General features: G+C 37.0%; 5 protein-coding genes across 8 annotated transcripts; 2 read left to right on the plus strand and 3 right to left on the minus strand.

The window, feature by feature from the left end:
* Positions 1-2,680: 2,680 nt before the first annotated feature.
* LOC118041158 (uncharacterized protein C594.04c) lies at positions 2,681-4,393 on the minus strand. The gene is made up of 3 exons (XM_035048333.2): positions 4,014-4,393; positions 3,650-3,913; positions 2,681-3,376 (listed from the first exon to the last, which is right to left on the minus strand). The coding sequence occupies exons 1-3, from the start codon at positions 4,248-4,250 to the stop codon at positions 2,897-2,899; spliced, it is 981 nt and encodes a 326-aa protein (XP_034904224.1). The 5' UTR covers positions 4,251-4,393; the 3' UTR covers positions 2,681-2,896.
* Positions 4,394-6,241: 1,848 nt separating this feature from the next.
* LOC118041157 (translocase of chloroplast 33, chloroplastic) lies at positions 6,242-11,270 on the minus strand. The gene is made up of 8 exons (XM_035048332.2): positions 11,113-11,270; positions 10,824-10,925; positions 10,609-10,716; positions 10,393-10,517; positions 9,978-10,242; positions 6,943-7,011; positions 6,696-6,857; positions 6,242-6,608 (listed from the first exon to the last, which is right to left on the minus strand). The coding sequence occupies exons 2-8, from the start codon at positions 10,917-10,919 to the stop codon at positions 6,540-6,542; spliced, it is 894 nt and encodes a 297-aa protein (XP_034904223.1). The 5' UTR covers positions 10,920-10,925; positions 11,113-11,270; the 3' UTR covers positions 6,242-6,539.
* Positions 11,271-12,593: 1,323 nt separating this feature from the next.
* LOC118041155 (uncharacterized) lies at positions 12,594-17,146 on the plus strand. Of its 2 annotated transcripts, none has more exons than XM_035048325.2 (4): positions 12,594-12,937; positions 13,929-14,485; positions 15,202-16,113; positions 16,393-17,146. In XM_035048325.2, exons 1-4 carry the CDS (start codon positions 12,779-12,781, stop codon positions 16,664-16,666), a joined length of 1,902 nt encoding a protein of 633 aa, XP_034904216.1. In that variant the 5' UTR covers positions 12,594-12,778; the 3' UTR covers positions 16,667-17,146. The 2 variants fall into 2 exon arrangements, with proteins under 2 accessions (XP_034904216.1, XP_034904218.1); XM_035048327.2 differs by having other exon boundaries at positions 13,935-14,485.
* A 223-nt stretch (positions 17,147-17,369) lies between these two features.
* LOC118041156 (uncharacterized) lies at positions 17,370-20,564 on the minus strand. Of its 3 annotated transcripts, none has more exons than XM_035048329.2 (2): positions 20,365-20,564; positions 17,370-19,572 (listed from the first exon to the last, which is right to left on the minus strand). In XM_035048329.2, the coding sequence occupies exon 2, from the start codon at positions 19,510-19,512 to the stop codon at positions 17,656-17,658; it is 1,857 nt and encodes a 618-aa protein (XP_034904220.1). In that variant the 5' UTR covers positions 19,513-19,572; positions 20,365-20,564; the 3' UTR covers positions 17,370-17,655. The 3 variants fall into 3 exon arrangements, with proteins under 3 accessions (XP_034904220.1, XP_034904221.1, XP_034904219.1); XM_035048330.2 differs by having other exon boundaries at positions 17,370-19,578; XM_035048328.2 differs by having other exon boundaries at positions 17,370-19,605.
* A 767-nt stretch (positions 20,565-21,331) lies between these two features.
* Positions 21,332-24,335, plus strand: LOC118041154 (GEM-like protein 1). The gene is made up of 4 exons (XM_035048324.2): positions 21,332-21,782; positions 21,882-21,983; positions 23,297-23,571; positions 23,965-24,335. Exons 1-4 carry the CDS (start codon positions 21,698-21,700, stop codon positions 24,172-24,174), a joined length of 672 nt encoding a protein of 223 aa, XP_034904215.1. The 5' UTR covers positions 21,332-21,697; the 3' UTR covers positions 24,175-24,335.
* The last annotated feature ends 481 nt before the right edge of the window (positions 24,336-24,816 follow it).

Raw genomic sequence — 24,816 nt, forward strand, 5'->3', positions numbered from 1 at the left:
AAGAGATTTCGAGATTAAAGAACCGAAATTAAAGATAAAACAGATGTTTAGTCTCTTTTATTTGTTACTTCAACTTTTTTATTTAAGTCCCTTCAATACTTTTGATGCTCAATTACGGATCCACTTCAATTTTCTAAGTACAAAACACAGGAAAGAGAAGAAAAACATGAAGTTGGTGGTTCAGCTCTGATGGGCAAAATCCGTTGCACTGACAATATCACATGAACTTGAAGGCTCTATCTCTTCACTCTTGATTTTCGTGCTGGAAATACTTACTTTTCGAATCAGATTTAAAACAGACAATTTATACCTGAACTAGTATACCCCCAGGAAACCGCGTCATATCCTTTAGAATTCAAAAACTGGATGATGATACGAGGGAGGAGACCGTTTACCGGCAGGATAAGCCTCCAAGGGTCTTCAACGTTATACCAACAACAACACGATAGGACTCATAGCATTGGTGAGCCTTCGAGTAACACGACCAGACCTATCCAAAATAGTTTTGGAACTAGAATGCTTCACAGAGATGGCAAATGATAGACAGAACTAACCAGAAAAGAGGAAAGACAGCAAAGTAACATTCGATACCTTCCTTGATAAAATCAAGTGTCTGCAATGCACAATTGAATGTCGTCCTCAAGAACATTCGAAAGGAAGGAGATGGCTGGAGGTTGAATGTCTTATGGTTTGGTATGATTTAGCCCCGAAGTTTCGTGGGCGGATAGCATGGGGATTTCTACCCCAAGACATCGTATAGAAGGATACGATATCTCATTGGAAGGATGACCGCCATTTCTATTGAAGAAACACAATCCTGTCAGTTTCCATATAGAAATCTAATCTTTAAAGGGACGCAGCATACAGTGAAGCAATACCCAGGTTCAAAATTGTGCTAGTTGTCCATCACCCATCCTCGCGTTACAGCATTATAGAGATTCATCCATCAGGACCATCGCCATCCAAACCTCTGTCCTGTTGTGTTCCGATGCTGCATATTAGTTTCTTTAATGAGGTACATGATAGGTTCACTGGCTCAGAATGTACACTGTAGGTTCACGGGTTTTAATTGAGTGGACCACAATTTTTGCAGGTTGGACACGGTTCAAGCGCTTCATCATCTTCTCACAAAGCATTCAAACTCAGGCCACACCTAGTACCAGGATATGTTGCAATAATAAAGCGAGTCTCACACGGTACAGAACAGACTACACTTAGAGCAACATCACCTTGTTTAAGAAGTCGGAAAGCTACTCTCCACGAGTAATGGCATGTTAGAATAAAACAGCAAAGGAAATCATGAAAGCTCTAGAAGTAAATGACAATACTTCAACATGTAATCCTTGAAAAAACAGAATATATAGGCCAAGAGCATTAACCTCTTCATAAATGACAATACCTGATCCATACCTTCATTATAATGGATCCAAAACTCGTTATATCTCAGCTTGAAGCCATCTACTTCTGTTCAGCCATTCTTCCATCAAATTGTCGGAACCGACAGTGATGAGCTCACAAGTGACAAGGTTAAGCACCAGCAAGCTTTCTGAATCATCTAACCCCTAAGAGTTCCAATATAACACAATTCTAGTCCATTGAAACAAATTCATGAGTTGATCTATAAAGCACTCCCTTTTACATACGATGTGATCTGTTCATTGTCATGTTTTCAAAATTTATCTGGCCTTCAATTCTATATCATAATTTCTTTGGAAACCCTTAATTTAATGTCTGCTGAGTGAGACATCCACTCCTCCTCTTGTTGACAGGTTCATGGAATAAAGCTTTTTATCCTATCAAACTAAAATGGTATCCAATGATCACGTTTCTGTTAATCCTATACGAAGTTCATTGTGGCAGCATCCCTGCGTCCCAGGATTCAAAGGTTAAACCATCTCATGCTGTAAAATCAGGATCTCTTCTAATGTCTAATACATGACCTGCAAAACCACATCCACAGAAATCATCCAGAAACTTTGCTGGTTCCTAATATATGATCTTTAAGGATAGCCCCCCAAGCTAGAAGCAGATAGATTATTATGGAATGCTAATGAAAGAGCTGCTTGGTATTTCTGGTTGCAGGAATAGAGCTAGTGGCTTCATTGGGGTATGTTGGGGAGCAAGCAGCTCTTCTGACCGGGCTAAAGACCAGTAAACTCATTTGCACAGGGAGCTAACAATATGACATTCATGTTAGCTCTAGTTTCTTCTTCTTCCCTCCCATGAGGAATGCTTGTGCATACTGGCAAGCAATGGCATTCTCCTTAACGGCTCTATAGAGAGTATCGGCTTACTCTTACTATTTTGATACAATGTGTTTCATGACTTTACGGAAGAACCCAAAACACCTAATGGCCAAGCTTCACAATGACGCTAGAAGAACATCCAACATAAGTTAAGACAGTAGACACTTGATACATTGTTAACAAACTTCAACAGCTCAGATGTGACAGTGACATAGGTGATCTGCACCGGCACAGTCCTCAGGAGGAAAAAAATTCTGAGCAGGCCGGTATTCATTTTCAGTTGAGACACACTATAATAAAGCTAGATTTCTGTCCAATACATTTAAGAGCTACAATGGCATTGCAGCCAAATTTTGCTTCACCTTTCACGTCATACAACAAACTACTGTGTTCAATTTGTTGCGAGAAGGAACCTGATGACAAAACGGGTAGCATGGGAAATCCAGAACTCAACATTCAGCATATGCTCAAAATTTTAGATGACATGGCGAACTTCAAAGAAAATGCGACGATAATTTATACATTTCCATACAGTGATCTATTAGCTACACACAGACAATTTGAAATCAACAACATAGAACATGAACAATTGCTGAAGAACAACAGATTATAAAGAACGACAGGAGCTGGGCACTGGGACTTGTATCAGTTCAAGTGTCCTTGTCTTTTCTAGCAAAAGCAGATGACCTGAACCAAGGGATCCACACTGAAGTTGTCTTCTGATAAAGCCTGTATGCTTCAGCTCTGTACTCCTGTTTCAGCATCCGCTGTTCTACAAGCACGGTAACATATGCCAAGCACATACTATTAACAAAGGCCCCAACGAAAGCCCATCCATGTCCCAGGTTCCATGCAAATATCACCAGTCCCCACCACCACAGCTGCTCCCCAAAATAATTTGGATGCCGTGAGTAACCCCACAAGCCCCTATCAAGATTTGGCACCGTTGGTTTTCCAAGCTCTTTTAATTTGTCGTTTCTTGTCACAAATTCATGAAGTTGCGTATCAGCAAAGTATGCAATCACAATTCCACACAAGCATACAGCGACAGCAACAAAATCCCAGACATCCAATGGCTTATCAACTGAGTGAACAATATAGAATGGGAGACATATACCAACCAGAAACATCTGCAATATTAGAGATCACCAAATAAGAAAAGAATCGCCATTAAAGAGCTTGTGGCTGAGAAATTTCAACTTTCTGCAACAGTTCATGGCAGACTAAACACACAAGACATCAACATAACAAGTAAAGCCAAAATACTTTGAAAAGCTTCCAGCTAGTGAAATCTCATTGTGGCAATTCGTCAAGCAGTTTTAACCAAATTCAGATCAGTCAATTATCCTCAATTAAGAACCAGATTATCAATACAAATAAGCAAAGATACAATCATACATTACCTGTTGAGAAGCATAGACAGAAAAGAAGGAAATCCACCACCAATTCTTGCCATACTGACCACGCATATCAGTGAACCTCCAATCCTCTCTGACACCCCATTGCCACTTTTCCCGCCTAAAGTAGTTGTGGGTAAGTCTCAAACTCCAAATCCATGTCAATGCTATCACAATTCTCGACCTCCACAAGTTATATTGGGCCAAAGGGTATGTTGCATAGTAATAAACGAGCAACATTGGTATCACAGTCCAATACAAATCTATCATCTGCAGCACCCACAAAACAAAATTCAATAAACGAATCCAAGAAAACAAAAGGAAACAAAACTTGATTGGAAAATGTAATACTAATAACGTGGTAACATACCCAGTGGCTCTTTTGGATTTGACTGATGATCCAGAAGAGAACATTGACATTGAAGAAGAAGAGGGCGTTGACCAAAAGAAGAGGGTGGTCGACGCACCATGACCAGAAAGGAGAGAGTGTAGTGCCATCTACGGTGCTTGTTTTGTAATGGTTAATGAAGTAGAGATAAAAGAGAATTGAAGGAAGTGGAACCAAGAAAGAAACAGCTGCGCGCTTCAAATTACTAGCAGTGCCCATGATGTGTTTTATGCTCTGCTCTGGATACCTACCTATGTTAACACATGAGGCCTAAATTTATAGCTATTTGTTCCGAAAGGTTCCAAGAGGAAAAGTGCTAGCTAGCTAGCATGGCATGGTGTTTTTTAGATTACTATTTCTATTTAAGATACCAGATTTGATTCTCTTTTATGCATGGTGGTGGCTGTGGTTTCCCACAATCAATCAAGCACTTGTGGCTGTTAATCATGATTATGCCCTACCTTCTGTTAAATGCCTGTTGCTAATTGGATGCATATTACGATAAGAATTTATATCGTGTTTAAGATAGTTATATAAATGCTTTTTTAAATATTTTTTATTTAAAAATATATTCAAATAATTTTATGTATATATATTTGTTATTAACACATAATAATAATAATAATAATAAAACATTAATTTGAAGTCTTTTAAATTTTTTTTTTTAAAATACAATCCACACTCCCAAATAATATTACCTTATTTGATAATATATATACACACACTTCAAGTATACAAATTATTATTTTATTTTAAAATAAGTAACAAGTAATATCTAGATGACAAATACACATGCATATCCAAAACCCGATAACCTAATGAAACATGTAAGGATATAATAGAAAGTCAGTACGTGGCCTAATTTTTCAGCATAAAAGTGATGCAAGTTTTTAATGATAAACATAATTTACGTTGGGAGTTAAAGCTATTAATTTGTCATGAGAGGTGAGAAAAGGTAGTTCCACGTTATAAAATTGGCTGGCCATCTCCGATGAAGGACCTAATGGGAGCGCCGTTCAATATTTTATTCGCGAATTGGGAGCCTAGGAGGTTGGAATGGACCTCATGGGAAGGATTGTGTAATTCTACAGCCATTTTGGTTCAAAAGAGAAAGGAAAAAAAATAATAATAAAAAAAGATTGCCATTTGTTGTTTACCATTAAAATTGTCCATTTATCCTTCGAACGTTAACTTCAGTAAGAGGTTAGGACAGTAGACATTTTGGAGTTGTCCCCATGTCAAACACAGGGCAAGTGTTGCTCATCTTTGTAGGAGAAGATCTGATTGTACGGATCATGTAATGGTGCAGACTGTCGATTGCATGCCTGGCATTACCCATGAACAGTAACATGATAAAAGTCTCCCAGCTAATCCAACCACAAGACAACTGCGCCTGTCGCCCTTCCAGCACGCTTGACACCAAATCACCGATTGCCAAGGGGCATCAGGCACACCGAAAAACTGCAACATAATCAGACCTCCAGCTATGGTGAGAATCCAAAAAGGTGACCGGGAGTATATATTTTGACTAGTTTTTGGCCGATTAAGAACCCAGCAATGATTGCGAGGCGTGCAATGCAAATTCATGCGACACATAATATATATAATTATGAGATTTTTACTATGATTGTGGTGTCTTTAATGATGTTTACAGGCTATGGTGGTATGCTTTAATGATGGCATCCATTGTATAAAAACCTTCCCTGCCCTGGTCCCCCACTTCCGATCCTTTGGTTCCTCCGTCCATCAGCTCTTGCGAATACCCGCAATCTCCGCAGAAAGATGGCAAACAGCTTTAACTGTTGGCTGACACGCCGGGAGTGAAATAAACATAATCACAGGGTCACGCCCAGTAGAAATTGCTCAAAACATTTTAATAGAACTTAAAGCAAACTACAGGGGCCGCATTTTAAAGAGAGAGTTTTAGTCTTAGCCCTGCATAGGACGGCGAAGTCGGATTCTCCTAGCATGTAGAGGTTGGTAGAGAGTAGCAACCGAGACCATGCTAAACTCATTTGTGCTCACCGCACTATCGCCGCAAGGAATCAAAATGAGCAAAAGATAAAGAAAGATATATAACCGATGCGCAATAACATCGGCACCTCCACTTGCAAAGAAAGGGCACCCGAATACCTCTCTTCACAGGTAAACTCTATCATCTAAACGTGTAAAGGATAGAGGGAAATTTTTAAGTACTAATAAGAACCAAATTAAATGGAAAAATTCATGAATGAAATTCAAATAAAAAATGCGGGGAAAAAGATGCATAAAACTGCTAAAGAAGACACTTAATTGGAGAGCAAGAGCCTCCTCTCACTCATATTCTGTCCCTAAAAAATGAACTCACAACACAAACACACAGGTACAGATGGACTAGATATTCAGAAATAGTGAAGATGCAATGACATAAAAGGAAATGAATAGAAAAAGGTGGAGAAAGAAGGAAGAAGAGGCCATTAAAGAGCCACATAAGAACTTGCAACTGACTTGAGGGCAACTTAACAGTACTCAAATATACTTGCCCCCTTTCACGATATCTTTTTTTATTTCTCGTTGAATCCATTTCACAAGAAGCCACTGCAAGATGAAAAAACAGCAATGAATAACATTGATCATATGCACCAGTTCTACCAAATAGAATACTTGATTTAGGTAAATTTTTACCTGGACCCCCAAGATAAGAGGAATAAATATCTTTCCCCTGTCATTTGACTCGGATCCATTAACCAACTTCTCGTCAACTAAAAGAGATTTCTTCCCATTTGTTGCAACCCCAACAATCTCTTTTACCAAGCTCGGAATCCAAGCATCCCCATTCGGGAGAATCTGCAACTCAAAATTATAAGCAATTTGAAACAAACCTTTTAAATAAATGAATAAATTATCAAAATTCAGAGCATAAAGAGTAAACCTTTTCATCGTTCTCATTTTTGTTGCATCTCCCACTGTTTTCAACCAAACCAACTGGAATAGCAGAATCCTAGATGCATCAAAAGCAAGCAAATGATTGATTACATAAACAGAACACTAAGAACAAAAAAAAATTATTTATCTTCCCTGTTTACAGATACCAAAGGGATGGATGTGCATTTTACATCATTGTAGACAATCTTCAAATAAAATTACACGACACCAATATCCCATGAAGAACTGGAAAGCTAATTTAGTTTCTATTAACGCCTCCTCAAAACTATAGCAAAGATAATTCTCAAAAAGAAAGAAAAAAGTTGAAGTTGGTGGTTCTGCATTTTCATCACTATAGTCGATTTCCAAATATGAATCCAGGGCATCATTCTCATCCCATGAAGAATCCCATTCACTAATGAACCACAAAATTAGTATGGTTTCTGTAACACCCTCTCCAACTTCCAAGTTAATTAGCTGCTTAGACACCAAATGGGCATATCTCAATCTCATGCATCCAACACTGGAAAATACATTTTTTGATTATCCCGTGAAGAACTGGAAAGCTAATTTAGTTTCTACTAACGCCACCTCAAAACTATAGCAAAGATAATTCTAAAAAGAAAGAAAAAGGTTGAAGGTGGTTCTGCATTTTCATCACTATAGTAGATTTCCAAATATGAATCCAGGGCATTATTCTCGTCCCATGAAGAATCCCATTCACTCATGAACCACAAAATTAGTTTGGTTTCTGTAAGGTCTCTCCATCTTCCAGGTTAATTAGCTGCTTAGACACCAAATAAGCATATCTCAATCTCATGCATCCAACACTGGAAAATACATTATTTGAAGTAAAAAAATTCCAATCAATTCACAGAACTCTGAAATAGAGATTATAAAACATCACAATATTTCAAGCACTCTTTATAGCTTGAGTAGCATGACCTTTCCTTACAGACATCATAAATGATCTTCATTTACAAAATTCGGTTCCAGGACGGGGAAATTATTTGAAAAGGCAAAGTCTTCCCTTCCCACTGATAATATCAGCGCATCTAATTTTCTAAACAGAAAAGTATTTTTTTTTCTTGAAGTAATATAATACAGAATCAAATTTTTCCTTTCCAACACAAATCTTTAATATTTGCCCAAACTCCACTGTAACTTCTGAAATGCCAAGTTTCAAACTTGAAAATATTTTGACAATTCAACAGATAAAGCTATGCAAAGCAGTAAAAGGAAAAACTTTTCACCCTCAGGATATCTCATGATAATATTTTTAAAGCATTGCTTTTGAAGGTTGCAGTGGAACTCCATAGAGTATTGGGATGAAATTAAAGAAGACAAATCTGGACAGAGTAAAAAAGAAAGAAAGAAAGTCAAGAATCGCTTTGTGCATAAAAGGGAACAAGTAGTCATGGCATATCTGGCTCAAAGGGATACAAGAAACTGGGATGATTGGCAAGTGCTCCCAGACTGCACTATCGTGCTTTACCTTTTTCTAGTGATCAAGGCAAAGAGCTCCAACTGACTTCGACAGTGACAATACAGAAATAACAGGGGAAAGGGCTAAATTAACTGCATTACATAAGCCACCATCATGCCACTCTCCTTCCCACTACTCGTGAACTTGATATTCATCTGAGATTCTCAATTTCCCCAGGAACCTCACCTCTTGCTTTGCTTTTAAAGCACCAGATAAAATTTATTTTGAACTCTCCATGATTTCCTCAAGCAACCAAATTAAATTGCCTTGTATACCAGCATAAGACATTCTACAACATCCAAGTAATCATAAATGAGAAATTATTAGTAGTCATCCTTACTTAGGAAGCCTATATCCCCAATGATCTAGCTTCCTGGATTCTATCTTCCCCCAGAGGAAGTAGAAGTGTTCTCGCTAAATCATATCAAGAGACCATTTAGATGCAGTCACTTGTGAATTTTGTCAACAGGAACTAAGGTTGATTACTGCTTAAGATAAAGATATCATCTCCTTTCCTTTAACATCACAATCAAGAGCACTAGCATCAACATTTAACAGCCTCCTTTCTCTAACGCCCCATCCAGTCCTCTGTAATATGTACCAACTTCACCTACCATGGTAATCCTCATCATCCAGAATGAACATGGATGTCATGGTTGAAGAAAAAGAACTTGAAATTATTTTCTAAACAATTCATGTGTTGAATATTAATGAGAATTGAAAATGGAAGAGACTTTGAAAACATACTCAATAACCTAAAGATTATTTTACCATTTTGTTTATTCCTCCAATAATAAATGTTCATTTAAAGTATCTAAACCACATTTGAGGGAGCGCATGTTGCTAGAAGCAGTAAATAATTGGCAATGCAGGAAAAAGAATGAATTGGCTGAAGCAAAACAACAAATCTCCAACTTTGGCATTCCTTTGCATTTGTCAACAACCAAGCATGTACATTTGAACTGGAGACAGTTGCAAAGACCATGGTATAAGTTTTTAGTATCTTAGTGGATAGAAAAAAGAAGGTATGATTCTCCATTAAATTTCTAACAAATGCACGTAGAAATCTCTTGAACCATGGCATCATGAACCTCAAGTTTCTTAGAAGGTTATAAGATCTCCCACTTACTCAGCAGCTAAGTAATTAATCACATTGCATGTCCTTTTGTCCATGTTGAAAAAAAATGACAGTGAAAGAAAATGAAATGGTTGCTCCATCTATAGCATTGATCATTAGCGTAAGATGGTCTAATGCACACCCATGAATACATGCATATGGGTCTCTGGGAGAGGGTACGGATTTATTTTAGGAGAAATAGTGTACGGAAAAAAGAAAAAAAAAACAGCTCACTCCGCTAGTTGCAGTTTGCAACAGATTATCAACATGCATATGCAGCAAATTATGCACTTATCATTTGGAAACAAGTCAGCATATTGTTGCATATCCGGAGTGCCAATGAGAAGCTGTTGCCCACTAAATTTTAAAAAACAAAAAGAAAAGAAAGGACAAAAACAAGAGAAGTGGGTTTATAGACATGTTAAGAAGAAACAAGCACCTCAAAATCTCGTTTCCTAATCTGTGCTCCCATCCGAATAGTCTTCAAAACAGCCTCTGATCTTCGACCACAAAAGACATCATAACTGAGATCATCTGGTGGGCAAAGCTGGGCATGAGTAAGGACAAGCAAACTTTTGTTCCATATTTCTTTTCCAAAACTATCAGTTATAGCACTAATAATCTGCTTATCCAAGTCATCCACTCTATATGCATCCAAGCGGTCAACATAGAGCAAAACATTTATAGTCTTATTCAATAGGAACCTACATAAGCAGACACATCAACAACCAAAGTAAAATCAATGTACGGTCACCACATCTTTAATCCAGGAATGTTAAAAAAAGGAACAACAGAAGTAACAATTTGGTAAGAATCCAAGTGAGCTCAAAACATAAGATTCTAGTAATACCAACCGTTTAATCAACTCCAGAGATTGGTAGTTGACGTAACCACCTTCCACAAGGCCTGGGGTGTCAATGATGTTCAACGTGAACCCAGCCCGGTCACGTGAGACCATGACTGGTCTGAGCCCCTCTGACTGTAACGCAAGCATTGTTATTATCGACGATAAACAAATATATAGGGCATGCAAAGACCACTAGCTGCCAAGATCACAGGAAATTGGCTACCTGGAAGGAGCTAACATTGACCACTCGCTCTCCGAGAAGAGAATTGACAGTGGAAGACTTCCCAACTCCACCTTTGCCCATAACAAGTATGGTCATTTTATTAACACCCTGCAAAAACATATAGTCCAAGACAATAAATAATTATGAAAATTGAAACAAATAATTAATAAAGAAGTATAACAAATAATTTGAGTTAAAAGATTGAAAAATGGAACCTCTTCCTTTAATTTGGCAAACAATTCAACAAGTTTGGACTGTGTGGCAGCAGGGAATTGGTGGAACCCTTGCCAGTCACGAAGTATAGACCCCATTGATGCCTACAAACGAAACACAACAACCCGATTAAAAGATGAAATTATTGTCAACGCTAATAGCTAAAGAACAAAAAAAGGAAACAAATTTGTGGAATAAACCCTAAACCCTAGAGGTTTAATAATAAAAAGAAAGCAATGCAGGTCAAAACAAATGAATTAGAGAGAGTGAGAGAGTATGATGGCTACTGACCTCTAGATAACGTCGCTAAACTGCGCAGAGGCGGAAGAGAAGGGAAAGACAGAAAGAAAGGCTTGAGGGGGATTGGGTTTTGCCTTTGCTCTGTATTTGGTGCAGTGTAATGGATTGATTACCTTATCAAGCCGAAGCCTTTTCTTTTTTCTTTTTCTTTTTTTTTTTTTTTTTTTTTATTATTTTTTACGGGTTTAGGGAGTATCTCCTTGGCTTTATGTTTGAGTCGAGGTATACGATCCACCGTCCAATTTGGTTTGATTTTTATATATAAAAAAAAATTAATTAAAATTATTTATAAAACAAAAAAATTAAAACTGATTCAAACCAGTCAGTTTTGATTTAGTTTGGTTTTTTAAGATAAATAATAGTTCAAATAAATTTGGCTCAGTTTTTTCTGGTTTGGTTTGATTTTTTTATTTGGCTTGATTTGTCAGTTTGACTCGGTTTTTTTTTGTTTTTTTTATTTGGGTATAATTCAGTTCAGTTTAAAACTTATAAAATCAAAACCAAATCGAACTAGTTGGTTTTAACTAGTCAGTTTCAGTTTTTTATTTTTATTTTAATCGGAGTTTTTTCATGGTTCAATTTTTTCTATTATTTTTTTTAAATTTTCTCAGTTTAATCAATTTTTTTATTCTTTTTCTCTACCTTATATTCCATACAATGCAAAGTCTCAATAATTCTTTTTCGTTTTTTTTAACTTAGAAAAAGGGAAAATTGTTTCAAGAAAAAATGATTTATCAAAATTCAGTTATAATCCTATAATTTTCATTAAAGAAAAAAAAAAGTATTCCTGACATATACATTGTATTGCATGTGTATCAGAAGATGCTAAATACGATATTTAACTCAATTATAATAAAATAAATATTTATTTTAACATCCCAATCTTGTTATAATATAAATTTAAAAAAGAAAATACAATTTTATTTTCATCCTAGATATAACTATGAAATAAAATTCATAACATATATCAATTGCGTGCGGTGATTTGTTTTTATCATACATAAATAATTAATACCTTATATGTGATACATAGACTCCCGTAATATTGCAACATTATAAAACTTGCATTGTAGAAACAAATATTAATAGTTTTAAAAACAAGTGTTCAACAAATTTTTATTATTAAAAAAATATGCTACAGGGAGGCTTGATGCTCATAAAATGAGGGGAAAAGATCATATGTCCTATGCCACACACTAAAACCAGGCCTAATAAGATTTACATACCAGGAATTATATATATATATATTTTTTAAGTTACATACACTGGGTTTATGGATATGATTATTATTTATTATTTCAATTTCAAACTAATTATATTTTTTCTCAGTGCTTCTCAACTTTGGGCTTAAAGCTACGAGTCTACGAAATACTAATTAGTGAACAAAAAGAAGAGTCCAGGTCCACGCTGAGCCCAAATAGAACAAGAGAAGGTGCTTGGGGCTAAAGCCTAAAACCAATGGACCATTTTAGGCAAGGATCCAGAGACTCCTAATCGAGCAATATCGTCGTCTCCACCACCATTATTACGCCTCAAGGAGGAAAAGAACAATCCCAATCCCTATCGTCTTCCAGGAGATTGTTCTTTCAGGTCCGAAAGACAGGAAATCCAATCAGATTCTCTGATATTTTTCAGAAGCAAAAAAAAGTTAGACAGAATGTCAGTTAGGTTATTGAAGAAAGTCCTGAAAGAACAAGAACTACAACAGCAACAGCATCATGATGAGTCTGAGGAGGAGGAAGGTGAATCTCCTTATTCGGGAACTCGCCCTGCAATAAATCCATTTGACCTTCTCAATGATGATGACGTTGATCAGGTTTTATTCACCAATCCTAGCGCCTATTGTACAACAATTTTAACTGATCAAAACCAGAAAGTTACCTATTGCTTCATGACTATCTTTATTGCTTTGTTGTTTATATCCATGTTTTTATGTTGTTTATGATGTCTTAATAATGGGTAATCAGTGTTTGGAAAGGTGCCCCAGTATGTATGTTACCTATTGTTTATGTATGTAGTTTTCCCTTTTAAGTTTCAACGTGGGCATCCAATACCTTCCTATGATGTATTGTTGTGTAAAACTTGTCCCTTTGTAAAATTTTGATTAATCTCTTGTGAGATTGAGATTCTATTTTGAGATTTTAAAGCATAAACTGTAGTAGGGCAACACCCAGAGGCGCTATTTTTTGATAAACCATGAACCTTGTAGCTAGCAGAAAAACTGAGACTGAAAAAAGATGCTCATGCCTTTTCATTACAGAACGTCCAATGCAGTTGACCCATTTCTTTTGCAATATGTTTAGTTTGCGTGGTATCCTTTACATCCAATCCAGTTTTCATAGAATCCTCTACAATCAGTTCACTTTTGTGGCATTCTTTACATTTGGTTCAGCTTTCATGCGGTTTCCTATGGTTATGTATTTTTGCCTGCTTATGAAGGACTATTACAGTCTTCTTAAGCACTTGGTTCAGCTTTTATAGCATCATTTACAGTATTTTTCGACTGATCTTTTTTTCTGATATGTTACACTCCCCTTCTTGTGCTTTTGTTCACTGGCCAAATTGCTCTGGAGTGTGAAGACTTGGTTAAATATCAAGCATATTGATGCATTCATGTGAAATTTTGAAGGACATTTGACTTTGAGAAGATATGCTAACAGTGTATTTGCAAGTTTATCTGGGAGATTTGTTTGTGAATTTTTTGTTCCTCGTTTTACAATTGTTCTCAAGGATTACTGGTGGTTGTGAAAGGAAAGAGTGCAATAACTGCTTTCCATTTACTTTCACTTGCTAATGTTTGATTTCAGCTGCAGGAGAATGAGCCAGAAATTGATGATGAAATGGTAGTGGGAAACAATCACAAACAAGAATTGTCTGGGATGAAAAGCATGGCTGGTGCCATTTCAACATCCAATCAGAAATCAAAGAAAAAGAAGAAAAAGAAAAGCAAGACTGGTTTGTCTTCAGTTACAAATAAAGTCAAAGAACCTTTTGATGACATGTTAGATACTTTATCCTTGGATGTTAATTCTTCAAGACATCAACCTTGCCCCACCAAAACCAAACCAGAAACTTCCAAACTTTGTGCAGAATTTGTGAAACAGTGTGCACCTTCCGCCTTACAAGTGGATCCGAAATGTTTGAATCCTGAGAACGAGCTAAGGAGAATTTTTGGTTCTAAGGTGGTGAAATCATTTGAGAAAAGTAATCAAGCCAGCAGTTCTAGACAGGTTATTGGGGGCAGACGTGGAGCCCATCATACTAGAAGGACTATTTTAGTCTCTCCATCAGAACATTGGCCTCGGTGGGATGGATCTTTATCCATGGAGTTTTTGGAAACTAAGGATGGATACCACCATTTTAGGTAAAGAATGTCCTTGCTTTACTTCTATATTTCCCAGATTATGCATCTGTCGATATTATGATGTCCAATCATTACTGATAGTTTCTTCATTCTCTCTTACTGAATGTATATTCTTTATTTTTGTTTGCCTTTAGGGGACACTTTCTTGTGAATGGTAGCATTCACTTTGGGAATTTTTCATTTTTAGTCATGGGTTTATCTTGGTTATCAAGAAACATGCTTTTAGTGTATTGCTAGGATTTTTTTCTTTATTGGGCTGGGGAGTGATCATAGTGGGGGGATGAAGCAATGATATCATGTCTTTAAAGTTTAACCCACCTGATGAGACTTTGAAAATGTACAGTGATCTCTAAGACACTTTAACCAACAGTCTAGTTGCAAGCAGCCCTAGCATTTTGTCTTTTGCACTCTGGCTGCAGACAGAGCATTATCATTTGTGTTTGTGTGAACTTATTCTGAAATCTGCGTAAAGCATCTTTACTTCTGCACAAGATGCGTTCATATTCTATATGGGCTGCTAAATATGGTTTTTTTCTATATATTTGTCATTTACATGGATTGCAACCATTTTTCTCATGTTTTTTAAGGAAATATTGCATCTCTGCCTATCATTGAAGTTATCAATGGTTTAGTTCACATGTAAAAAATTCTAATATATTTATTTTCAAACTCATTGCTCATGCATGTCCTGATTCTGTATTGTTTTATTGACACAGGTATGTTCACTCATCTTCCTCTGATCAAGCGCAGAGGACATTTGAAGCTGCCAAGGCTATTCATGATCTGAATGGCATAGCAAGCATTCTGTTATACCACCCTTATCACTTGGATTCACTTGTAACAATGGCAGACTATTTTAAATTTGTGGGTGAGAATCAAATGTCAGCTGATTCTATTGCGAAGAGTTTATATGCCTTGGAATGTGCATGGCATCCCACATTCTCCCCCTTGCAGGCAAATTGCCAGTTGAAGATCTGCCATGAAACGAACAAGCCACTGTTTACAACACTTTTCACTCACATGAAAAACTTGGACAGACGTGGATGTCATCGTTCTGCTCTTGAGGTTTGCAAACTGTTGCTTTCACTGGATTTAGATGATCCAATGGGGGCCATGTTCTGTGTTGATTACTTTGCTTTGAGGGCTGAGGAGTATGCATGGTTGGAATGGTTTTCTGAAGACTATAAAAGTGATAACTCCTTGTGGCTGTTTCCAAATTTCTCATACTCTCTTGCCATTTGCCGGTTTTATCTTGAGCGAGAGGAACCCTCAAAAGATGCCGATACTTGTGCTACAAAGTCTAACTCAGCTGATTTGATGAAGCAGGCTTTAATGCTTCACCCGTCAGTCCTTAAAAAGTTAGTGGCCAAGGTACCTTTGAAAGATCAGGCATGGACAAATATAATAAAGCATGTGTTTTTTCGATCAGAGAAAACAGGGTCTGCATCCTTGGATCACCTGATTAACATATATGTAGAGAAAAGTTATATCATATGGAGGCTTCCAGACTTGCAAAAATTGCTTCGTGTCAGTGCTCTACAAGTGATCGAAACTCTAGAACATAGTACCAGTGATGCCAAGGATTGGGCTTGTGTGAGAAAAGAGGCCTTTTCATCTGAGAACAATGAGTAAGTGTTCTGAATTATGGACTCAGTTCCTCTATTCTGCTCCAACCACCTATTTGTATCTGTTAATTATTGTTGTTGTTAATTGTTGTTTCGTCACAAGCAATGATGGTATTTATTGTTATTATAACTCATTTCCCTTGGATGACGGAATCAATTTTATGGTTGGGTGTCAATTTAGGGGTGTGCAGAATGTGATAGATCCATTGCATCCGGGTTTATTCAACTATTGGTACCATGTTTATCATGCATGTTTGAGTTGACATTTCTTTCTCTTTACAGGTACGGCCATTTGCTGGTTTCAGACTTCTCTGATACAGTTCCAACACTTCCACCTGAGAACTTGCAAAACTTCGTGGTTGATCCAAGGATGAGGGAGCCTGAGCGAAATGGGGGACAAATTGCCAACCCACTTGATGGTGGCCCTGCTCCACGTGATGTTGCGAATCGCAGTGCATTGGCTGTCTTGTTTGAATCCATGTTGCCATGGGTTAATTATGGGGGTAGAGGGGATGAAGGAGGCGATGAGGAGAACCATGTTAATGGACATGAGTGAGATGACGAATGAATTATCAATGTGCTTACTTTAAAAGGTAGAAATCGGAGAAGATAACTGAGATCATTGGTCTGAAATGCAGATATTTTTGGTTCGGGTCAGCAAATGAATTGCTGCGGTTTGATGTGAATAGAAGAGCCGACCATTCTTAAAACATTACCGAGTATTGATGCATACCAATTCCCTTTGTACAACAGAAGTAGATTATTTTCCTCCGCCGATAACAGATATCATGTTTGCACAAATAAAAGTTGAGGGAAATTGTAGCCAGCTTTTTAGCTAGTCATCTTGTAGAAGGCGAGGTGTTCATTTGGAGTACTGGAAAAGCGGTAGCTCGTAACGTTTAAAATAGAAGTCGTTTTAATGGCAATAGACTCTGGGTTTTCTCTTTCTTTACTTTTTTTAATTTAGCTGTACTGCCGTTTTAATGTCAGACCATAGCATCAGATCTTGAATGAATCGTTCCTTCTGTTTTTCAAATCCATTGATTATTAGGATTGCCATCCATGACAGGGCAGCTGCGTGATCAATAACTCGTTACATAGGAGTTAATTGTGGTTTTAATTGTCAGATGACTTTCGTTATCTTTTCTCCCCGCCAAGAGCTGATCACGAAACAACGAGGTTCAGGCAGAGTGTAGCTGCATGCCTCTCTAATTCTGGGCTAAACACTGAGCCAGCTGAAAAGAATAATTGATTTTCAATGCAGAGCTCAAAAGTTACCACATTTATATAGTGTTAATTTTGATATGACGATATGCTTGACTTCAGTGCTGTAACTTGACAAGTCAACAATAAAATATTTACAACTACATACGCACCCACATGCTGATGGTAAGCTCCGTGGCAGACTATAAGTTTGCAATGGGATTATCACGAAGATGGGAGCTTTCTTTTTTCACTATACTTCGATTTACACATCTTAGAAAGCATATACTACAGAGTAATTTTGTGGAAACCACAAAGAAAATTGATATTACTCGGAAGTACCTACTTTAGTCCATGAAGTGTTGTTTCAGGTTCCTCGTCCAAGGGCATATCTTTCAATCCCATTAATTTTATCTTCACAGTTTTCACACCTTCCCTAAAATCTTGATTTGATTCTTTTGGAATTGCAGACTTCAAATCAGCAGCTGCTGTTAGTGACTTGCCAAAGTTTAATGCGTTGGCCTTAGTTACAACTTTCCTTCGCTTGTACGTCAATGGCAGTAACTTTTTATCCTTAAATGCCTCCAACACACTGGATTTACCCGATAGCTTCTCCGGTTTTCTGATGCTGACATCATTCTCACCATTCTTTTGGTGTGAAGAACCCATTAACGTTTCTTGCTTACCATTGCCAACATCTGAAATTGTGGGAACCACTTCTGGAATTCTTGGATGGATAGTGAGATGCTCTTGTTTTAAGGGTGTCATGTGCTGCTCCCCTCCCTGATACTGGATACGAAATGGGAATGATTCCAAGGATCTCAGGGAAGAGCCATTAAATTCTCTGCCCACATTTGCCCTCGGATTTTCACTGCCAAAGGTATACGGCATTGCACCCACTGTATCCAAGGATGACTTGCATTCCTTATTCAGAAACCTTCCCATATCAACTCCAAACAATTTGTGTTTTCCTAAAACAGAATTGTCATCTAAAGATGAAGGTGTTTCCAGTTTCACTTTTCTTGTAGAGCTTTCTGGGTGATTACTGGTAACTCTAACACTTTCCTGTGGATCCATTAGAAACTGAGGTTGGTCTGGAGGAGAATAAACTCTGCTACCATCAGCCTTTTGCCTTAGAAATGGATATTCATGCAGGCTACCTGCATTCTGAAAGCATAGAGAAGCTGGTAAAGGAGAAAACTTAAAATCCCGTATGCCATGAGTCCCAGCAGGAAAGTTTGATTGCACTCCTGTTGGCACAATGTCTGATTGTTCCAGCTGAACTGAAGGAGCTTTAGGTACTATTTTCAACAGTCCCTTGGGCAATGATCGATAGTGTTCTGAGAAGTCAGCCACAACCATCTTTGAATTGTAATTATGGAATGAATCATTGCCGGATGCCTTCATCTTTAGAACCCCCTTTGGTCTGCAGTATGGAGCAGCAAATTTTGGCCTGTTAGCAGACAGAAAGGGTGGCCTGTCCTTTGCTGAATTCTCACTCTCCACTAGCTTCGTCGCCTTCAATTCCAAGTTGACCTTCTCACTTAACAGATGATCGTCATCAGGAGATTCATTTAGATCAAGCATATTGATGCTCTTTTGTTTTCTCCTGTTTTTCCAAGTAGAAATATTTTCCTCGATACCAGGACTCATTTCACGCTGATCCCATAACCTTCTCATGTCTATAAACTTTTGTATCATCCTGTCATGGTAAGCTCTAAGCGAATGATAATATTGCTTCCTTTGTAAAAACTGCAAGCCTTCTCTGAAGCAAGCCACCTTAGGAGGGTAGAATCCAGCTTTCAATTTTTTGAAGAATTTATCCAACGGATTCCCAAAATATATTTCACTGCCATCAAAAAGTTCCTTCATAGTCAAGCAAAACGTCTCTTGGTCCATGTCTGGAAGGTAAGCTGACAGATGGAACCTTTCTTCCTCTGTTAAACACAAATTCCATGTGTCTAGAGATAATATTTCCCTCAAATCTGGAAGATCATAGAGCTCATATGGTATGCAGCACCACTGGCCTTCCACCATGCCAAGCTCACAGTTCAATTCAGCAAGTTCACAATCATCTGAATCATTCCCTGAGTCTGCTCCCAGGACTGGGTTATCTCTCATCAGCTTGACTTCACCATTGAAGACACAAGAAACTTTATCAGAACTTGAACTCCGATGGCAAATCTTCTGTATGCCCATTGATACAGAAAGTAGTGTGAAGAGAATCCTTAAGTTACATGAACATATCGAATCCCAGATCTGAAACTTAATCACCAGAACTAATTAAGGTGCCTGAAGAGAAGATGACCATAGTCATCAAAATCAGCACAATTTAAATGAGAATTCCTTAAATTTTAAACCCCTTATGACAACACCAAAGAAACAATTCATCAAAACAAAAGCGAATGAATATTCTAAATTTAGGAGTTGAAAATGCAAGTAAATTGGTGTTCTCAGCCGTTGATAAAAAAAAGGTGGTTGAAAAAAATGCAAAAATTGATCAACCAGCTCCAAATGAAATGCCTAGAATTACTATTAGCGATGGCAATATGAAGCATCTCGCGATACCTTCTACATTGCTTGCTGCTATAGTTGATATTTCTGTCCATGATTGCTGTACTAGAATCACATTCCTATATATTCTTATATATCCACAAACTCACAATACATGTACACAAGTAGATACTTCTTCACATCTCAATGTACAATTCATCTCCAGCGTGTTACCAGATTTCATTGGCATGAATTTGGGTCCAACCCAGATCATTTGCAACACAAATTTTGGAAGACTCTAATCTTCAGAAACCGGCAAAGAAAGAAAAGATTAAAACCAAGTAACCAGAGAGAAAATGCCTCTGCTATATATATATATATATATAAAACTTGCAAGATAGGATGCAACAGCATAATTAGTGGATCAAACCCAACATTCAAATAGCAACCTTTCCAGCCAATTACCCAAAACCATCAACTGATCATATTTCCGAAACCATAACAGAGACCAGATCAATGGAAAAAGGAAAATCACAGTGAGAGAGTAGAGAATCAAACCTTGAAAATGAAAAACAGAGAAAAGGCGAAGCATATGAATTGAAGCTGAAAATGGGGGCTTTTCTCTTCTACAGTAGTTGAAAACGGAGACCCGAAATGGGCAAGAGTGCCGTTTTTTGGGGGAATAGGAATTAGGATAGTAGCTTTACATCTTTCTCTCTCTCTCGTACCTGTCTGTGCCGAACTTATTCCTTCCTTTGGCTTTGGATTTTTTTTTTATTATTATTATTATTAATGTGATTGTTTGGTTAAGTTAATTAATTTTATAATTAATAATTATATAAAATTTTAATAATTCTAAAATTTATAAAACTTAAACTCATAGAATAATTTGATTAACTTCATTAAAAAAATCAAGTTAATTTGATTAACTCAAAAAATTCGTTATTCAAATTACTAAAATGTGATAATTTTATAAAAAGTAAATTATAATAAATTATAAAACTCAATTATTAATAAATTTAATATTAAATAATAAATTAAAATAAAATAAAATATTATTCAATACTAGGGGAAATAATGATTTCTCCTCCTTAACTATAAGCTTGGCTTATCTAGTCAACTGAAGTATAGTCCACATCAAGTTTTATCTTGAATTAATTTCGAAGCCGAGATTATCAAACTTAAATGAAATTCAATCTAAATATTTTAAAAAATATAAAAAAATAATATTATTCCATCTAAAAAACACTCAAATAATAATATTTTAAAATTTACCATTAAATCTAATGATCCGAATCTCGGAATCTTGCACTCAAAGTCGTGTAATCCTGGAGTCTTGCAGATAGTTTTTCTCTCCCTCCATTTTTCTACGCTCCCTAATTGCACTTGAATGCTTTCTCACCACAAAGCTTATCCAAACTGAATGCTTTTCTCTAATCACATAAAATATGAACTCAAAAAAGATAAATTTCGTACATGATTCCGTTTATAAATTCTCTAACACTTGCAACTTAAATACAATATCCCCACAAAATCAATGGAATCACTCAAATTCCACTCCACACCCAAAGCAAAAGGCATTTTATTTTGATATCTGTTGAAATTGTCTTGCATGCATCAAACGATGTGAAGGCATCCTTTTAATAAAAAGAATAGTAATATCTGTAGATAAACAGGCTGCTCCGAAAATACCACCTTCGAATAAATAAATAAATAAATAAATCCGCCGACGAAGCAGGTTACCACGGGGAATAATAACGTGGAGCTAAAATCGAAGTGACGTTTGGGCGGTGGAGGAAAAGTGAGGCAACCGGCTTGCTGCCTTATAACTTGCACAGCTCCGCAACCCCGACGCAATACAGTGAACCCCAATCGCCATCCTCAACACAGCATGGACTACAATAACAACAATCCTTACCTCCAGTTCGCGCCTGTTCCTCCGGCTGCTAGTAATGGACACGGGACAAATGGCAACGGTGAGTCAGATCTTTTGACTTTTGAGTTCATGAGTGCCTTTCGTGGTGTTTGTTTTTAATTATAATCTAAATTGTTAATTATCGCTCTACTTCTATCAGGATCGATGGGGAAGATATGTGATGCTCTGAATCGATGCGGGAAAAGGGTTGAAGTGGCCACTAGGAAAGCAGAAGTCTATGCTGATAACATCTGGCATCACTGTGAGTTTTTCTTTTCCCTTTCCTCTTCATGTTACCATCAATCAAGAGTCAGGACTAAGTAAATTCTTCTTGCCTGCCCTTAATATGCACCATCATTAAATTTAATGCCACTGCAATGTCGAGTGGAAAAACCTTGCATCGCCTCTTTTTACTTGGCTTATTGGGTTTATCTTTTCATCTTTAAGAAAATGAAGTCTCATGGAAAGGTGCCATCCAGCATTGCCTACGAACTAGCCTAGTATAAACATATAAAAGTAGGAGAAAGTCCCTTTGGTCCCCCCTCCCCTGTCTGCTTAAATTTGAACACTGTGACTGATTGGGGTTCACCTTGATTCACCAGCTTTTTTAGTTATGATCAAATACAAACTGAACCCACAAAATGGCTTGTTTTTTATTGCATAGTCGAAGATGCTTATCTGGCCTTTGTTGAGAAACCAAGTGAATGAACACTCTTCTTGACCTTTTTATAATTTTTTTCAAGTAAATTTGGGATCTATGAGAATGGATGAATGTGGAGGCATGTCTTCATAGAATGGATACGAGGAAAGACACAGGTTAATAGGGGGGGGAAAAGAAGGTATAAACAGACGGAATAGATTCATTGCCTTGGCTTTGAGAACCATTTCAGGAATACAAAAGCCAGATATTATTATTCTCCTCTAAAGGATGTTTTACAACCTTGAGGAGTTCATTGTTTCCGGACTTCAAGAAGGGAAGTGATCTTTGTAGAACTGATGCGGTACAAAAGAGATCTAAGAGAATTAAAAGGGGAGAAAGAAAAAAGCTGAGAAGTAGAAGAAAAGGAGATGAAAAAGAGAAGAGAAGAGAAGAAAAAAGAAAAGAGATAAGAGGAGGTAAAGTTTGCAACTACGTAAATTTTATTAATTCATCAAAAACTGCCTTCAAAATGTAAGAAGATTGCTTATGAATAGCAAACCCTTCCTGATCAATAACTAGGTCAGAACCCCAAGAAAAATAAAATAAAGTCTAATATAGAATAACATCAAATCCAGTAACAAAACCCAATCTCCTAATCAAAGAACAACGGGTTAGGCTACCCTCCATCGTCTATGACCAAACACGGGTGTGAATTGTGTCTTGGGCCTATTGTCCCATCAAGAACATTGAGTTAATGATTTTTAGGAATGACACAAAGCACCCACTTTGTTTTGTGAGTTAAACCTGTACTTTTGGAAATTAGGAAGCCAATTTTTTGTTTTGGTTCTTTTGTTCATGTAATGCAAATTACTTAGTTTTAATTCTCAAATATGGATGCGATTCTCGTGTGTAATTTTGTGTTTTGAGAACAACAGTCAAGGTTAGTCCTAGTTTCACCGATGCGGCAATGGCAAGGATTTCTCAAGGGACAAAGGTACTTACTGAAGGAGGACATGATAAGGTATTCCAGCAGACATTTGAGGTCTTGCCTGGAGAGAAGTTCTTGAAAGCATATGCTTGCTATATATCAACTTCCACAGGACCTGTCATCGGGACACTTTATATATCCTCCAAAAAGGTGGCCTTTTGCAGTGAGCATCCCTTCTGCTATTATTCTCCCACAGGACAGCAGCAATGGATGTATTACAAGGTTATAATCTTCTACTACATTTCTTGGCAATGCACTCGCCATCAATATCTCATTTCTGTTAATCTAAGCTGGATAACACATGCTTTTCAATGTTCTATTTCTTGAATAGAAAGTTTTTGAACAGTATTTAAACAAATTTTGCACTTTGCAATTAGAAATCATTACAAGTTTCATTGACCTGAAAGCGAGAAATGATTGATGTGAACTCGTGCAATAACTGTTTCCTTACAAGGCTTTATCTATTATCTTAGTTCTTTGAACCAGGCCCGTTTATTTGGTTACCTATTTCTAATAATTCTGCTTAAAACTTTTAGCAGGCAACTGATAAGTTTTCCTTTTACTTTCCAGATAGCATTTTCTGTTGTTTAACTCCCTCGATATATGTATATATAGGTCGTGGTGCAGCCTGAACGGTTGAGAGCAGTAAATCCTTCTTCAAACAGAATGAACCCTTCTGATAAGTACATCCAAGTTGTGACAACAGATGGTCATGAATTCTGGTTCATGGGGTTTATATCATACGACAAGGCACTGAAGCAATTATGTGAGACTTTACAGCAGTCTCGTGACTCTTCCGGGGTCCCTGTGGCACACAGTGCATGATCATGCTCCCTCCCGGCGGCATGCTTAACTTATGGAACAGAATATTGTGACGGTAATGTTTTATAAGTAGAATAATTTAGGTTGATCATCAATGGACAATGAATGTTAAACAGGAATATTTGTGTCGACAATTTGCTTAGAAACCCACTGGTTACCTGATATATATATATATATATATATATATATATATGCTGACTCTGAATGTATAGTTTCTTATGGTTTCTAACTTTCTTTGTCTAGAAGCTTGTCCACCCAGCAATGCGCCTACGAAGAGGGAGAATTATCATGAACTGAGCGCTTTCTTTCCGTTTCCCTAGGTCTTTATGGAAATCATACTTTTATCTTGCAAGGCCAGCCTGAGATCAATTGAATTAATACAAACTACTGGCGTGTGTGGGTGTGGATATGTTTGTCTCTTTTACACCCAAGGATAGAAATTCTCGAGTGGCCGCCAATTGTTGGCATAGATGATAAGTGGATTTAGATTCCTTTTGATATGACCTTTTATTTTAAATCATAATTTGAAGGTTGTTTTTATAAGTAATTTATGAGAAAAATGAATTTAAATTAAAAATATATTTAATAAAAATGGCTTAAATTATTTTTTTTTAAGAAAAAATATGCTATGAGTTAGAATTCACA

Source organism: Populus alba, chromosome 14 (genome assembly GCF_005239225.2).
Source record: "Populus alba chromosome 14, ASM523922v2, whole genome shotgun sequence".
Taxonomy (NCBI): Eukaryota; Viridiplantae; Streptophyta; class Magnoliopsida; order Malpighiales; family Salicaceae; genus Populus; species Populus alba.